This window comes from Rhinoraja longicauda, chromosome 3, assembly GCF_053455715.1.
Source record: "Rhinoraja longicauda isolate Sanriku21f chromosome 3, sRhiLon1.1, whole genome shotgun sequence".
NCBI lineage: Eukaryota > Metazoa > Chordata > Chondrichthyes > Rajiformes > Arhynchobatidae > Rhinoraja > Rhinoraja longicauda.
Window position 1 is genome coordinate 48,736,512 of NC_135955.1, and position 18,532 is coordinate 48,755,043.

The 18,532-nt window shown below is 40.8% G+C and overlaps 1 protein-coding gene across 1 annotated transcript in view; it reads right to left on the reverse strand.

Moving 5' to 3' along the window:
* The window catches only part of LOC144592393 (fibrillin-2-like), a 259,796-nt gene that overhangs the window by 191,683 nt on the left and 49,581 nt on the right, over positions 1-18,532 (reverse strand). Inside the window, exon 6 of the mRNA XM_078396959.1 lies at positions 10,101-10,298. Coding sequence (XP_078253085.1) covers positions 10,101-10,298 — 198 coding nt within the window. The remainder of the gene's footprint in view (positions 1-10,100; positions 10,299-18,532) is intronic.

Below are 18,532 nucleotides of genomic sequence, written 5' to 3' on the forward strand. Positions count from 1 at the left end.
TTTTTGTGTGGAATATGCAGTAAAAGAAGTACACTATGCAATCGTGATGCAGAGAAGTGCAGCCCATTTTCCACACAGTCATTGTTGTAATTGCGCACTGCCAACAACCCTGCCATTCCCTCTCCTTTTTCGCCAACCATAGCACTAAACTCCCAGTTGAGACATAATACCACAGATGGCCTGAGAATCCTGCTCCTTGGCAAAGACTAACATTTACAATGTTTTTCTTTGATCCACCCAAAAAGCAGGACAGTAATACCTCATGATGTGAAGTTCCCTATAATTTAATAACATTACATCAAAGTCTATCTTGAACCCTCTTTTTCTCTTTATTTTGCTTTAAAAAAGTAAATAATGCATATAACGGTCCAAATTTTATGAACAAAAAAAGAGACTAATTTAACCTTGCCATGAGGCCGTTGTCCAGTTAAGTTTGTTAACAGAGACTCTAGGTTCTGCCAGAGTGATAGTCATGAGCATAGTCACTCTGAGAAGGGACAGCATATTCAGATTATGAGGAGCTGCAGATATTTCCCAACTGTAAGACACAGACCTCCCAACATTGGATTTTACAAATTCATAATTTTGATATCCAAAATTCAGAATTTTACATCAAAATAATATGGCGCGTAATGCAACTTTTCAGCAAGAAAAAGGTATGATCGCCAAATGCGCATTCGCGTTGCGATACATTCATGTGTGAAAACGACTAACATTTCCAACCGTCTGTAGTTCTTGGACTACATGTACAATGTCAGGCCTATCATGAGTATATTCTGCTATTTATAGAAAGGTTATAGAAAGGTTATTGAACTGAGATATTTATTGCAACACAAAGAAAAAATTGTTTTGTTTTGTTTTTTTCTATTTTGCTTTTCCCTTACACATCCCAATTCTCTTGGTTTTGAATAAAATAACAATAGTCATAAAATGTATGACTAAGTTATGAAGAAAGAGTTGATATATGCGACTCGACTAACCATACTGAAGTACTTGTGAAAGTAAATTTGCACGTTAATTGATAATCAGCCCAAAAAGGTGGTAATTGGCTTTTCTGCTGTGTTTTATATTTTAACCCCATCTTAATTAATATTTATATACTAAAACGCTAATTTTGTTTGTTTGTTTGTTCCTGAACTACAGCTAAAACGGTACACGATAGCGCGACAATTTTAGGCCCACCTTACTCACTGTCGCCCCTTTGGTGCTAATGGAAGAAGTTTCATTGAAATCGGTGTTATATTTTCTAAATTATTCACATTTTAAAGTTTAAATCTATCTCCGAGGGAGGGAGGGGGGAAAGAGGGGAGGATAAGATGGGTTGAGGGGGATGGAGTGGGGGGGAAGGGGGAGAGGGAGGGAGGAGGGAGTGGAGGGGGGAGGGGAGGGGGGAGGGGAGGGGGGGGAAGAGGGGTGGGAGGGAGAAGAGGGTGCTGCACAAATGCAGAAGAGGTTCAACGGGTCCACTTGGTCTAGTAGTTATATAATCTTGCACTTAAATTTAGTATTTACTCATTACAGTTCCACCACTGATTTTCTGGCACTCTTGGTTCCAGAGCGTTGTTGGTTTATCCAGCTGGCCAAGGAAGAAGGCTATGGGGATAGATGTGCTGGCTCCAGCTGGGCTGGAGTTTCAGAGCCCCGGCCTCAGGTTGCAAATTCAACCCACCAATCAACCATGGAAGTCCCGATGAGGCCGAGATTGGCGGCCTTGCCCAGCCTGGGTGCCACATTTTCGGGGAGACATTCAGGGCGGGGGGGATTTCTCGTGGAACCCCTAGCGACCTCTAGCGACGAATTGACAAATTGGCCATGGAAGTCCTGATGAGGTCAAGATTGGCTGCCTTGCCCAGCCTAGGTCCCACATATTCGGGGAGACTTCCAGGGCGTGGGGGATTTCTCGCAGAACCCCTAGCGACCTCTAGTAGCCTGATTGACAAATTGCAATTACCAACTTTTTGCGGAAAAATGTGAGGCGAAATCGGAATGGCGGAAATGAAACAAGAAAGCGGTAACTTTCTGCCAAATTTGGAAGGGTTGGGAGGTGTGAAGACACACTGTGGACGAGCAATCTGTTCATGGACAGATCAACAAAGTGCTGTGACACCCAAAACCACTTTACATCATGTTATCCAGAACAGGAGAACACTGCTTCCCATGCAGCTTCATAAATCGGGTGTCTTCTGCCTATGCCTTGCACCATGCACCATGCACCATGCACCATGCACCATGCACCATGCACCATGCACTATGCACCTGCACCATGGTTGGATCCACATTTATTAATAGAGGAGACACCTCTTTTACACTGGAAAGGACAGACTCCAGGCAAGGCTTGGAGTTTGAAGCTGGTTAGCCCCATGCTTCTTAACACCCTATGCAGAATTTCAGATGGACCAGAGAATACTTTGAGCATCTCTAGGTACATGACCACTAAATGTTATCTCTGGACTATGCTCACAAAGTCTTCAGTTAAATGATAATCAACTTCTTGCTCTTGAAGGAAACTACATTACATATAATACTACCCATTACATATATAACCTGGGTGCAACCCTTACGCAATTTTGGATTCACTGCACACAGACCCTGCTTCTGGATACGAGTGTCAGATGCAATGATGTTAACCAATTCCTCTCAGAATATGATATCTCTGCTGCTGGAGACACAAAGTTACTTCAGGTGCTGGAATCTTGAGGAAAACACAAAGTGCTGAGGGAACTCAGCAGGTCAGGCAGCATCTGTGGAGCAAAACAGACAGATGGTTTTTCAGCTTGGGACCTTTCTTTAGACTGATTAGAGTAGGTGGGAGGATAGCTTGAAAAAGGTGGTGGATGTCTGGCAAGAGATAGGTGGATGCAGGAGATGAGGGTCAATTAGCAGATGGGTGGAGTAAGTTATAACAAATAGAGATGAAAAAGAAACAAAAGGGTTTCTGAAAAGGAGATCAGGGAGGTGTGAAATGTGATACTGGGGTACAAAAGAGAATTATGCGACTCGGATGAGAGATGAGAGTACAAAGGAGGGGAAAGGATCAGGGTGAAAGGGTTGAATGATGGTGGGGGCACCTGGATGTGAGGGCAGACAAAAGAGATTGGGGTGGCATTACTTGAAATTCAATGTTTAAACCATTGTGTTGGAAGCCACCCAAGTGGAATTAGAGATAGTGTTCCTCCAGTTTGCATTGCCTCCCTCTGACAATCGAGAAGGCCAAGGACAGACAAAAACAATATGGGCATGGGGAGTGGAATTAAAATGATTAGCAACCGGAAGATCCAGCAGGCCTTGGCAGACTGAGTGCAAGAGTTCGGCAAAACAGAGGCCTAGTCTACGCGTGGTCTCACCAATGTAAGGGAGGGCACATCAGTGGCACCAAATGCAGCAGCTGAGGTTGGAAAAGGTGCAAGTGAATCTCTGTCTCATCTGGAAGGACTACTAGGGTCCCAAGATGGAGGTAAGAGAGAAGATGTATGGGGTAGATGTTACATCTCCTGCAGTTGCAAGGGAAAGTATCTGGGGAGGGGTGGTTTGAGTGGGAAAGTGAACCAAGGAATTGCTGAAGTGCTCTCTATGGAAAACCAAAAGGGGTGGGGATGGGAAGATGTGACAAGTAGTGCGATGATCTTGCAGGTGGCTTAAATGTTGGACAATGATGTTTGGTTGGGTAGGCTGGTAGGGTGAAAGGTGGGGACCAGGGGAACTGTCCTTATACTGCCTCAGAGGAGGGCAGGGGGTAGTGAGAACAGATATGTAAGAAGCAGGGAACACACTGAGGACTCCACTCATAAAAGTAGGGAGGGAACTCTTCTACTGAAGAAAGACGACATATCGGATGTCCTGCAGTTGAAAGCCTCATCTTGGGAGCAAATGCAGCAGATGCAGGGAAATTAAAAGCGAGGGATGATATCCTTGCATAAGGCGGACATAAAATGCTGAAGTAACTCAGCAGGTCAGGCAGCATCTCGGGAGAGAAGGAATGGGTGACGTTTCGGATCAAGACCCTTCTTCATAAGGTAGAGTGGGAGGAGGTGCAGTTAACATATCTGTAAGAGCTAATGGATTTGTAGGAGATGTCAGGCCACGGTTTATCCTGTGATGGAGGCAGAGATCAAGAAAGGGAAAGGTGTCAGATATGGTCCAAGTGAATCTAAGGGCAAGGTGGAAATTTGTAGTAAAGTTGATGAAATCAAAGAGTTGTGCACGGGTGCAGTGGAGAGCCCCGATGCTGCTGTTGATGTAGTGGAGAGAGTTGGAGTATGGTGGTGAGTATGTTTGGAATGTGCGGCTTAAACTGAGAAATTGAGAGAAAAGAATGGCGTTTGTGGCAGAGACAGATTTAGAGCTCTGCTGCTGCAGGTTCCACATCTTTTAAAGTTAAAAAGCAGAGGAGACAGTGGGTCAAAAGGATGCGAGGAAGAGGATAAGATATGAGCAGAGCATTATCATGAATAATCTCCCTATCCCTGATCAATGGTCCTTGGATCTGAGATAGCCAAGCTCTTGTTTGGCAGGATCTTCTCCAAACCTTGCAAGATTGCTGCTGTTGTCTGTATTTGTGAGAAGAATTGTCATACAAGATTGAATAATGAGTAGACCACATATTTCCAATGTTAGAGTGATGGCAAGAGCAAAGTAAGGGGGAGAGAAGGAACTACCCAAGATCCATAGCACACCACACCACCTCGTCTGTGAAACACGGTGCTGGGGGTGTTATGGCCTGGGCATATATGGCTGCTGAAGGTACCGTCTCAATTATCTTCATTGATGACACAACTGCTGATGGTAGTAGCATAATGAATTCTGAAGTGTATAGACACATCCTATCTGTTCAAGTTCAAACAAATGCCTCAAAACTCATTGGCCGGCGGTTCATTCTACAGCAAGACCATGATCCCAAAGGTACTGCTGCAGCAACAAAGGAGTTTTTCAAAGCTAAATAATGGTCAATTCTTGAGTGGCCAAGTCAATTACCCGATCTGAACCCAATTGAGCATGCTTTTTATATGCTGAAGAGAATATTGAAGGGGACAAGCTCCCAAAACAAGCTCCCAAAACAAGCATATGGTAAATATGGCTACAATACAGGCATGGCAGAGCATCACCAGAGAAGACACCCAGCAACTGGTGATGTCCATGAATCGCAGACTTCAAGCAGTCATTGCAAGCAAAGGATATGCAACAAAATATTAAACATGACTACTTTCATTTACATGACATTGCTGTGTCCCAAACATTATGGTGCCCTGAAATTGTGGGACCATGTATAAACACTGCTGTAATTTCTACATCGTGAAACCAAATTGTATTAAAAAAAAGGCCTTTATTAAAATCTGACAATGTACTTTGTGGAGTACAGAGGCAAATAAATAAATGATGGGTCTTCGTCCCAAACATTATGGAGGGCATTGTATGTACTGGGTATGAATTGGCACAATGAAATTCTTATTTGCTAGAGCTTACAGGCACATCCGACACAACAACAAATTAACAGTAATTCTAAGCAAACTAGACTACAATAGGGCAGAAAATAAAGTATGTAGAGCAACCATTTTAGTACAAACCAGACCAAGTGGACCCGTTGGGCCCAAACCTCTCCTGCATTGGTGCAGCACCCTCTCCTCCCCCACTTCCCCCACCCCCCCCTTCCTCCCTCCCTCCACTCCCCCCTCCCACCCCCCACTCCATCCCCCTCAACCCACCTTATCCCCCCTCCTTCCTCCCCCCCCTCCCTCCACCTCCCACCCTCCCCTTCCCCCTCACTCCATCCCCCTCAACCCCCCTTATCCCCCCTCCCTCCCCTCCCCTTTCTCCCCCGCCCCCTCTCTGGCAATAATAAAATGTTGTGGCTAGTTTCTTCACTTCCATCTCTTGGCAGTGCTCTGCAAAACATTTTCAGCCTACTCAGAAAAATGACAAGTTCCTATTTCTTTAAGAACTTCGCCAGCAACAAAGTGATTTGCTGGGAAATCTGCATGGTTCAAAAATACTATGCTGAAATATTTAATAATGACATTAAAAACAAAAAATCAAAATCCATATGAAGTACAAACCGATTTAATTTAGGACTAATTGTTTTCAGTCTATTTTAATGGATGTAATATTTTCTTCTTCAGTAGGCTCTGCTGCCATCTGAGACATCTCAGGCATCTTTCATTTCACTTGAATTTCAAATCAAATTTCAACAATACAAAGCAGCCTTTTCAACAGAAAATTCTCCAAATAATCGGCAGACTCATCGACATTTGGAACAGAGAGAGACTAATGTTTTGGGTGAAAGCCCTTTGTCAGAAAAGTTCAAAGAAAGACATTATCTTTGACTTTGTGTAGTTAGACTTTTAGTTTCTTTTCTAACTTGTGTTTAAATTATCATACTTCTATGATATGCATTAGATCATGGTCAAGAAGGATCAAAACCCAAAACAATCTAACTGCTCCAATTGAATTACAAAAAAAAGTCTAAATTTTGATCCAGTTAGAGGATTCAAAAGAAAAGTAATAAAATTTGAACATTTAAACTAACAACATGAACTGCTGGAAATATACAACAGGCTCATCAAGATTGGTAATGTTTTAAATGTGGACAAAGGAGTTCCAACACAATCTGACTCGAATTGATGCATGTCCAGAAAGTAGTGTCTTCCTGAAAGGCGCTGGAAGTATCGGATGGGAAATAAACAATGAGAAACTGGTTCTTAATTTTTCAGAATTACTACATCATGGCTGTTTGTTGTGATTTGACAGTGCAAGCAAGATTTCTGTTTTTTAACAGGGCCATGGCCTTAAAAATATGTGGCTCCATATTGAATTATGCATCAGGATTAGGACAAGTAGATGGGTAGAGGAGGTGGGGTAGCTCTGTTGAGGGATGAAATTCAGTCCCTTGTGAGGGGTGACATAAGGACTGACGGTGTAGAGTCACTGTGGATAAAGTTGAGGAATAGTAAAGGTAAGAAAACACTAATGGGAGTTATCTACAGACCCCCAAACAGTTGCCTGGAATAGGGTATAAGTTGCAGCAGGAGTTAATACCGGCATGTAACAAAGGTAATGCCACTGTGGTTATGGGGGATTTCAATATGCAGGTAGACTGGGAAAATCAGATTGGTTCTGGACCCCAAGAAAGGGAGTTTGTAGAGTGCCTCCAAGATGGATTCTTAGAGCAGCTTGTAATAGAGCCTACCAGAGAGAAGGCGATTCTGGATTTAGTGTTGCCCAATGACCCAGATTTAATAAGGGAACTCGTAAAGGAACCGCTTGGAGGTAGTGACCATAATATGATTAGTTTTAATCTGCAATTTGAGCGGAAAAAGGTTAAATCAGGAATGTCAGTGTTGCAGTTGAACAAAGGGGACTATGAAGGCATGAGAGAGGCGCTGTCCAATGTCGAATGGAAAAGGATCCTAGCAGGAATGACGGTGGAACAGCAATGGCAGGAATTTCTGGGCATAATCCAGAAGATGCAGGGTCATTTCATTCCAAAGAGGAAGAAAGATTCTAAGGGGAGTAAGAGGCAACCGTGGCTGACAAGGGAAGCTAGGGATGGAATAAAACTAAAAGAAAAGATGTATAACATAGCAAAGAGCAACGGGAAGCCAGATGATTGGGCAACTTTCAAAGGACATAGAGCTCTTAAGGATAGTGGAGTCAGGGGGTATGGAGAGAAGGCAGGAATGGGGACTGATTGAGAATGATCAGCCATGATCACATTGAATGGTGGTGCTGGCTTGAAGGGCCGAATGGCCTACTCCTGCACCAATTGTCTATTGTCTAGAAGGTAGCAAAAAGGGCAATACGGGCTGAAAAGATGAGGTACAAAGCAAAGCTGGCCAAGAATATAAAGAAGGGCGGTAAGAGCTACTTTAGGTATGTTAAGAGAAAAAGATTAGGAAAGACAAATGTGGGTCCCTCGAAGGCAGAAATGGGTGAAATTATTATGGGTAACAAGGAAATGGCAGAAGAGTTGAACAGGTACTTCGGATCTGTCTTCACTAAGGAAGACACAAACAATCTCCCAGATGTACTAGAGGACAGAGGATCTAGGGAGACAGAGGATGAAATAAATTTGCATTAGGCGAGAAATAGCATTGGGTAGACTGATGGGACTGAAGGCCAAATAATCCCCAGGACCTGATGGTCTGCATCCCAGGATACTCAAGGAGGTGGCTCTAGAAATCGTGGACGCATTGGTGAACATTTTCCAATGTTCAATAGATTCAGGATCACGTCCTGTGGATTGGAGGGTAGCTAATGCTATCCCACTTTTCAAGAAAGGAGCGAGAGAAAAAAGGGGGAATTATAGACCAGTTAGCCTGACATCGGTGGTGGGGAAGATGCTAGAGTCAATTTATTAAAGAGGCAATAACGGCGCATTTGGATAGCAGTAAAAGGATTGGTCCAGGTCAGCATGGATTTATGAAGGGGAAATCCTGCTTGAAGAATCTTCTGGAATTTTTTGAGGATGTGACAAATAAAACGAATGAAGGAGAGTCAGTGGATGTAGTGTACCTCGACTTTCAGAAAGCCTTTGATAAAGTCCCACACGGGAGATTGATGAGCAACATTAGAGCACATGGTATTGGGGGTAGTGTATTGACATGAATAGAGAATTGGTTGGTAGACAGGAAGCAAAGAGTAGGAATAAACGGATCCTTTTCAGAATGGCGGGCAGTGGCGAGTGGAGTGCCGCAAGGCTCGGTGCTGGGGCCACAACTATTTACAATATATATTAATTATTTGGATGATGGAATTAGAAGTAACACTAGCAAATTTGCAGATGACACAAAGCTGGGTGGCACTGTGAACTGCAAAAAGGATGTTAGGAGGTTGCAGGGTGACTTGGACAGGTTGAGTGAGTGGGCAGATGCAGTATAATGTAGATAAATGAGATGTTATCCACTTTAGAGCAAAATCAAGAAGGCAGATTATTATCTCAATGGTGTCAGATTAGGTAGAGGAAGTGCAGTTGTATGGGCCCTGGTGAGATCACATCTGGAGTATTATGTGCAGTTTTGGTCTCCTAATTCGAGGAAGGATATCCTTGCTATTGAGGCAGTGCAGCCTAGATTCACGAGGTTAATCTCTCGGATGGAGGGACTGTCATATGAGGAAAGATTGGAAAGAGTGGACTTGTAGTCACAGGAGTTTAGAAGGATAAGGGAAACTTATAGAGACGTATAAAATTATAAAAGGACTAGACAAGCTAGATGCAGGAATTCTTTTCCCAATGTTGGGGGACTCCAGAACCAGGGGCCACAGTCTAAGAATAAAGGGGAAGCCATTTAAAACTGAGGTGAGAAGAAACTTTTTCCACACAGAGAGTTGTGAATTTGTGGAATTCTCTGCCACAGAAGGCAGTGGAGGCCAATTCACTGGATGAATTTAAAGAAATATAATATATTATCATATAAAGAAATATAATATATTATCATATAAAGAAATATAATATATTATCATGCCTAAAAGAGAAAATAACCATTCAGTAAACATTAAATTACACTCTATCCCAATAGCACAGGCCTGCAGACTGTAGTGATTCCATTTCCCAAACTCAGCCGACCTGGATATAGAGGAAATTTCTTACTGGCCAGATATTCAGAAAAAAATAAAACAAAAATGCAATAAATATCATAACTTTTGGAAATTATTATTTTTTTAAATCATCTATTAATGTATAAGATAAAACAAACGACTAATGATTCACATTGGGATTTTTGGGATTGCCACTCTAATCTCGTAGAGGATCTCTGGACTGATTCACTCGCATAAATCCTAGGAATCTTGGCATAATGGAACTATAATAATAATAATAATAATACATTTTATTTATATAGCGCTTTTCATATACTCAAAGACGCTTTACAGAGATTTTGAGAACTATAGCCGAGTAAAGTTGGGATACCTCGATTCTGGTATTTAAACCGTTAATATCACCATCAAGAACATCAAGGCAACGTGTCGGCATTTAATGTTGGCATTCAGTCCAGTTTTAAATTACGAGTTCCAGAGCATTACAATATATATCACAGATATTTATTATCTTCAACCATGCTATGCATAGATATTTAATACAATGACAGAGGTGATTATTGCAGTGAAATTACCTTGGCAAGCACCAGAGCGAATATTTGGGATGAAGCCACGGCGACAGGGATGCGGCTGAGCTGGACAAATTTCACAGGGATGGCCCCAAGCACGGCCAAGAGTTGCACAGCAGAGTGTTTTGGTGCAGATGATGCCACTGATCTGGCCTTGGCACATATCATTATTCACTTGTGTAAAGCAAGGACCAGTCCGGTAATCTGTCAGTGCAAGAAAGAAAAAATAATATTCAAACACAAAATCATTTTTTTAAATGAAAAGCTGACTTTCTACTTTACAAGGATAATATGAATTAAGAATACTTGCTGATTGAGTAGACCTCTTTTATAGAACGTAAAAGCTTACAGTGCAAGAACAGATCCCTCGGCCCACCAGTTTTATGCCGAACATAAAGCCAAGACCACTTGAATCTGTCTGCTCATAATCCATATCCATCTATTCCCCGCATATCCATGTGCCTATCCAAAGGTCACTTAAAATCAACAATCGTATATGGTTCCACCACCAGTGCATTCTAGGTACTCACCACCCTCTGTGTAAAAAGAGAGCCCGCACATCTCCTTTCAACTTTGCTCCTCTCACCGTAAAACTATGGCCTCTAGTATTTGATATTTCCAAATTGGGGGAAAAAATTCTGACTGTCTACCCTATCTATGTCTCCCATAATTTTGCATACTTCTATCGGGTTTTGCCCTCAGCCTCCGGCATTTCAGAGAGGACAACTAAAGTCTCTCCAACTGCTCCTTGTAGCTAATATTATGTGGGATTAGCTACCACATTTGGAGTATTGCTTGCAGTCCCAATACAGGATGTGGATGCTTTAGAAAGGGTGCAGAGGAGGTGTACCAGAATGATGCCTAGATTATGGGATCCAGGCATCATTCTGGTAAACCTCTTCTGCACCCTTTCTAAAGTATCCACATCCTTCCTGTATTGGGACTGCAAGCAATACTCCAAATGTGATCTAACCAAAGTCCTGAAAAGCTGCTTATCATTTATCATTAATCTGCTGTGGGTACATATACAGGTTTTGACAATATTCCCAGTGATGCCATGGAGTGTGCTAGTTTTAGCCTACAGCATATTTCAACCTCAGTTACTCATAGTTTTCTGAAATGTATTCATCTTCAAGATATGAATGCCACCAGCAAGAAAGGTGTTTAATGCTAATCCCTGACTATTCTCTCAGTATGGTGGGCTATCTTCTGATATTGAAAACAATTTTGAACCTCCCCAGTGAGCTATTCGCTTATTCAAGGGCCGGATATACTGAATGATACAGCCAGAGGGGAAGACAAGATTTCTTTCTTATTAATTATTTTACTCCATTGGAACGGAGTTTGTACATTCTCCCCTTGACCTGTGTGGGTTTTCTCCAGGATCTCCCGCTTCTTCCCACACTCCATTGATGTACAGGTTTGTAGGTTAATTGGTTTGGTATAATTGTAAATTGTCCCTAGTATGTTAGGATAGCGTTAGTGTGCAGTGACCACTGTTCGGCGTGGACTCGGTGGGCCAAAAGGCCTTTTTCCATGCTGTATCTCTAAACTAAAACTAAACTAAAAATTTATTGTAAACTAAAAATTTATTGTAATCCAGTGGCACGATAGCAATTTTTCCTGCTTTAAATACTTTTAATTAAATTCAAATTGTGCCAAATTCTTTTTTCCCCCAGTGCAAACACATACTTCCCTGAATTTGGTGACCAGAACTGTGTGGAAGCCTTGTTCCACTTTTCTTGTCGATCTAGTCCACTAACTTCAAATATTCCAAGATCCCTCGTCTCTCCAAACCTCTTAATATCTAATTATTTATTGCTTTGTTTGCCCAAGCATTATTTGGCTCACTTCCCTAATCTTCATTGCTCCCAATATGGTACTGACCCCTTCACCCCACTGATTGCATCACCTGGGAACCACCAGGGAATTCCGGATCCTCAAATTATCCATAAACCTGTACCTGATCAAGGTCGTGACACCTTAATTGACGCTCTGGCTTGCAGAAATGAATCCCCCAATTTCATCCTCTCAAAGAATTTATAAATCCAAGTTGAATTATAAATCTGGATTACTGAATAGCTCATGCAGTAACATAGCCACCACAACACCTGACTTTGTTAACAGTTAATCATTTTAATCCATGCTTCAGACTGTGGGAATTGGAAGCTGTGGGCACTAAAGACAATTTCCTTTGTGTAAACAGTTATAGCATAAACAATATTTTAATAAACAGATTTAACTTTATTTACTGGAACCTTTCTTCACATTTTCAGCATTGGAAATGAAGTAGTTTGGAAACAAAATCACACCAATATGGGCCCAGTACTTTCAACTATAAAACATACTCAGTATTTTGACTCGTAAACATAGTAAACATGCATTATGAGTCAAATTTCGTGGAAATCATGTCCATTAAAATAATAAGAAGCTGAAAATATCTGTTAGAAAAATATTTAAAGTAATCTGTTATATTTTCTATAATACAGCAGCATGTTGTTCAGACACTGCAACATGTAATTTAAGGAAGAATTTTGAGTTATAAGTACAGCTGCATTTGAATAGAATGAAGTTCCTTATTATGATTTTTTTTGCTTATTATTACAACCACTGCAGATTTCACTGCAGATTCCAAAAGCTACAAAATAGTTTACTGATCATTTTTTTTAGGCACTGTGTGTCCTTAACAGTATTATTCATGTTGCTTAATTTAAAGTCCACGGGTTATGAATGGGGACCGTTTTTTTTCCTCAGATATCCAAAAGTTGATTTAGTCCATCAGTCGGAAAATACACAAAATCACTCCATATGGTAATCATGCCACTACAGTATTGTAAAAAAATGGCACAAAAGCATATAATGCTGATAAGAAAAATACATGTATTAAAAGTGGAGAGAAAAGCACTAGTTCTACCATTTATAATAACAACCAAAAATACATACTAAGGACTTTAGAATTTAATAATTTTATGGGAGCACCACATCCAAGTTTTTAATGTATGGGTTCTGTACATTGGGTATTCACAACCCAGGGATTGTCTGCATTATCCGACTTCCAGTTATCAGGAAATGCATTTTAAGCTGGTTGAGAATAATGACACATATCCTTCTTTGCCCTATGGGCAAATAATTAAAGTAATCACAACTCGTTGTAGGTTACAGCTATTTATCTGCATGCACTAAGTATATGCACACAATCATATGTTAACATTTGGAAAAGTTAGTAAAGGGCGAGTCTTAATTTTAAATAAATGACATGATTGTATTTTTAAAGAACCAAAACAATAACAAGCTGAGCCATAGAGAACTTTCTACAGTCTGTGATATGGAAATCTTTGCATACGGCTTTCTTAACTAATTCCCACTGAAGATTTATGCAGGTGTTCTGAAGCTTCAAGGAAATAATATACAGCTTTTCATAGCAAAATCAATGACATCTTTGTTGCAACTTAGGCAAGAAAATGGATCACATTGAAGACCAAGAAAAAGCTGTGCAGAACATAGCTAGCCATCCGTTTAACTAAGGATTGCAATTGACTAATTTAATGAAAATGGCCCAAAAGAACTCTTTTCCCTGAAACAACTTCTAGGACCATTAAAACTAAAAGGATCAGATGCAAGGAGAATGTTTCCTGGGTCTGTCCCCACGGTGCAGTGAATATCATAAAATCAGCTGGGTCCAATCCTGTGAAGATATATGCCAACAACTAAAAATTGATAAAAATGAGTGACTTTCCTTTACATCTTTACATTCAGATCCACGTGGTTAATGATTTTTACTGCGACCAAGCAACCTAGTACATCTGTTTTTCAAAGAAAACAACTAGATCTTCCTAAGCAGGTCATCTGTTGAAGGACGTAAGACAAAACACATCTGTGTAAATTGTTAATGAACAATGGAAGCAATGGTTACAATGAACTCAGTGTCTCCTCATCTATCTCTGTAACTGGCAGTCATTAAAAATGTTCAATAATCTGATAATTCCTATTTTCTCATATTTTAGAAAAGGTAGTCAGTCTCAAGTATAAAATGTCTTATCTTCACATTTAGGTTAACCTTTGCAAAGATTAACAAGAAAAGTATTTTTATACATGACTTAAACCTTTCTCAAGTACATGTCAATGGATACTGTATAGAAAGCTAAAGAGGTCATTCATTTTGGACCCTAAAGCGAACGACCTCTCTGCCTGGTAAAAAAAACTAGAAATAGCCGCAATCTAAGGACTATTTGGTTACCATCTATATGGCTCATTAAAGTCTCATGAATTAGATTTTTGTTAAATCAAATCGATGGGCAGCTGACCTTTATATTAACAGGACTGCAGAAGGGAACAGAAGTCAGGCCACAACTATTTGAAACATTTTCTAGCCACACCTGCAGCACTGCATGCTGTTTGCTGCATCATGCTTCAGGATGAGTTCGGGGACTGAACCATAGAAAAATACATCAATACCTAGACTCCAGGATTAAATTACGAGACCATGTTACACTGTAGCAGAGTCCAAAACTCTCGAGTCCAAAAAGGAATTTTATTATGCAAAGGAGCTAAGAGATATGCAATACATTTTGGTAAATGAAGCTAGGTCACAGACCAGTGCCTAACACTCTTATTCTCAATTACCTATTTTGCCTAATTTAGTGAGATGTTTTGATTGAAGATTTTTTAGGGTATTAAGGGAAACTGATAGGATAGACAGAGATAAACTATTAACACTGGAGTGGCTGGGACCATGACCATATAATTATAGACCAGTTAGTCTGACATCAGTGGTGGGGAAGATGCTGGAGTCAATTATAAAAGACGAAATTGCTGAGCATTTGGATAGCAGTAACAGGATCATTCCGAGTCAGCATGGATTTACGAAGGGGAAATCATGCTTGACAAATCTACTGGAATTTTTTGAGGATGTAACTAAGAAAATTGACAGGGGAGAGTCAGTGGATGTGGTGTACCTCGACTTTCAGAAAGCCTTCGACAAGGTCCCACATAGGAGATTAGTGGGCAAAATTGGAGCACATGGTATTGGGGGTAGGGTACTGACATGGATAGAAAATTGGTTGACAGACAGAAAGCAAAGAGTGGGGATAAATGGGTCCCTTTCGGAATGGCAGGCAGTGACCAGTGGGGTACCGCAAGGTTTGGTGCTGGGACCCCAGCTATTTACGATATACATTAATGACTTAGATGAAGGGATTAAAAGTACCATTAGCAAATTTGCAGATGATACTAAGCTGGGGGTAGTGTGAATTGTGAGGAAGATGCAATAAGCCTGCAGGGTGACGTGGACAGGTTGTGTGAGTGGGCGGATACATGGCAGATGCAGTTTAATGTAGATAAGTGTGAGGTTATTCACTTTGGAAGTAAGAATAGAAAGGCAGATTATTATCTGAATGGTGTCAAGTTAGGAAGAGGGGATGTTCAACGAGATCTGGGTGTCCTAGTGCATCAGTCACTGAAAGGAAGCATGCAGGTACAGCAGGCAGTGAAGAAAGCCAATGGAATGTTGGCCTTCATAACAAGAGGAGTTGAGTATAGGAGCAAGGAGGTCCTTCTACAGTTGTACCGGGCCCTGGTGAGACCGCACCTGGAGTACTGTGTGCAGTTTTGGTCTCCAAATTTGAGGAAGGATATTCTTGCTATTGAGGGCGTGCAGCGTAGGTTCACTCGGTTAATTCCCGGAATGGCGGGACTGTCGTATGTTGAAAGGCTGGAGCAATTAGGCTTGTATACACTGGAATTTAGAAGGATGAGGGGGGATCTTATTGAAACATATAAGATAATTAGGGGATTGGACACATTAGAGGCAGGAAACATGTTCCCAATGTTGGGGGAGTCCAGAACAAGGGGCCACAGTTTAAGAATAAGGGGTAGGCCATTTAGAACGGAGATGAGGAAGAACTTTTTCAGTCAGAGGGTGTTGAAGGTGTGGAATTCTCTGCCTCAGAAGGCAGTGGAGGCCAGTTCGTTGGATGCTTTCAAGAGAGAGCTGGATAGAGCTCTTAAGGATAGCGGAGTGAGGGGGTATGGGGAGAAGGCAGGAACGGGGTACTGATTGAGAGTGATCAGCCATGATCGCATTGAATGGCGGTGCTGGCTCGAAGGGCTGAATGGCCTACTCCTGCACCTATTGTCTATTGTCTATTGTCAGAGTCTAAAAATTAAACATTTTGAGAGTGAAGACTCCAACATGAGAAGCAAAGCAAAAATGGTAATTCACTTCCAAAGACAATAATTAAAGTGACAAGAACTACTACTTTTATGTCTGAGATTGATATTTTATTATTCAAAGGAGTTAAGAGATATGCAGCAAAGATTGGTAAATAAAGGTAGGTTATAGAGCAGTACCAAACACAGGTAATGCAGACATATCTTATGCTACTCTTGTTAGGAGCTCCAGGCACACAATAATAACAGGAGTCATAAACGAGAATATGAAGTGTGAAACCAATGTGGCATCCACTGCAATCTCCCAACTGAAGTAACGAGGGACATAACTTAGAATTATTGTAGTTTGTATCCTGTGGTGTCACATCATCTACTGTTTTTCTATAATTACGAGAATCAAGTAGATAGTAATTTTAAGTAATTGTAAAACAATGTGATTTTCATCCAATATAAATAAAATAATTCCCAAAAAGTCCAAAAATAGCTTTCAACTGTTAACTTGATGATTATTTGCTTTTCCTTCAGAGATATGAAGATAAAACTGTAAATCAATACATTGAATCACAAATATCACTAGTGCAAATCCCTACTGGTATGTTTTGTAGTTTCCCTTTAACCTAAATAGATTAAAAAATTGAATCAATAAGTCTTGCCGAAATAAATTACAAACATTGCAGTTTACCCTCAAAGTTGTCTATGTGTGCCTTAATAGTCGTGTTATGTTTGTAGGATGCCTCTAAATGTCCGTAGAATTATCATCTGCAGAGCAACTGCAGAGTTTAAAATGCAAGAATTAGTCAAGTCCTGAAAACTTCAGACAGTAGAGTTTTCTGGAGAAAATACTGCACTGAAATTCCATAATTTCACCCAGATTCAAAGAGCTGGGCCATTTTGATGCCTGATGAGAATCATTAGTACCTGTGGCATATCAGTGACACCAATGTCTATAAACTCCTGAAAGTGATACGACTTGCAGTCTGAGGGGTCTCGAGCTAAAATGTCACTTATTCCTTTTCTCCAGAGATGCTGCCTGACCCGCTGAGCGACTGCAGCATTTTGTATCTATCTTTCATCCTAAGATATGGCTCTTGAGATTTCCCTACAGGTAAGAGAGCCAAAGAGGAAAATACTTAGTACTTTGACTCCTGGAGGTGCTAATTTACCTTCAGAGAATTTACCTCCAAATTCAATTGTATAATTGAAATAGATTTTTTTAGAAGCTTACAACATTTCACAGGTAAAGAGCCTTGAAAGTACAAAGGATTTCCTGAGAATACCCAACACCCCAATGAAGGAGGAAGTAGGTAAATTAGTTTAACCAAGAATCCCATCCCAATTTAAAGGACTGTTTTAAAGTGGGCCAAATCACATTCAAACCAGGTCTCAATCAAACCTCCAAGCTGCCTGGGCAGAAGCACACCCTCTGGAATTCAAGAATTTCACTGAATCTACAATGCTACTTTTGCACGGAAATTAAATTTTACTTAACATTATCTGAAGTCAAATCTGAAAGTCTGCTTTAACATACAGTAGAACATAGAAGTCTACAGCAAAGGAATAGGCCCTTCAGTCCACAATGTCTATGCCAAACATAATGCCGACCAACTCTCCTCTGCTGCACATAATCCACATCCCTCCATTCCCTGCATACCCAAGACCAACTCTAATTAAATAATGTACCCCTTCAAACAATATCAAGGTTCCTCAAGCTTTTATTAAGTTTCAGGAGAAAAAGGTCAAAAACCGAGATTAAAATACGAGTAGGCCAATTAACTGAATTGATAGGAAACTGGAAATTCAGAACAGTGGTTTTAGACCAAAAGGAAAGCATCCCAGCTAGCTATTATATCATCTGCATTCAAACGTCCCAAGGTAAAAGAAGCTGCATTGTGAACCATGAATAAAATAGTGGGGACCCTCAAACAAACCTGGCCTTATCCTAGTAGAGATATTCCCTTTGATTTATCCATTCCTTTCCTGCTCTGTCTCCAACCCCAAACTGGCCCATTTTCCCATTCCCAGTTCTGGCAAAGAGTCTTTCACCTGAAATGATTTCCATTCAACAGATGCCGCCTGACCTGCAGTGTTTCCAACAATTTCCAATTGTATTTCATGTTTCTAGCATTTGCAGTTTTTTGGATTTTCAATCATATATATTAAATTGAAAGGAAAAGTAAATCAATCTTACCTGGAAGAAATTATTAAAACCCAGGAGAAAGGTAAGGGAGGTGGCAAAAAATCAGGTGCTCCATATCAAGTTTTTGTGCGGG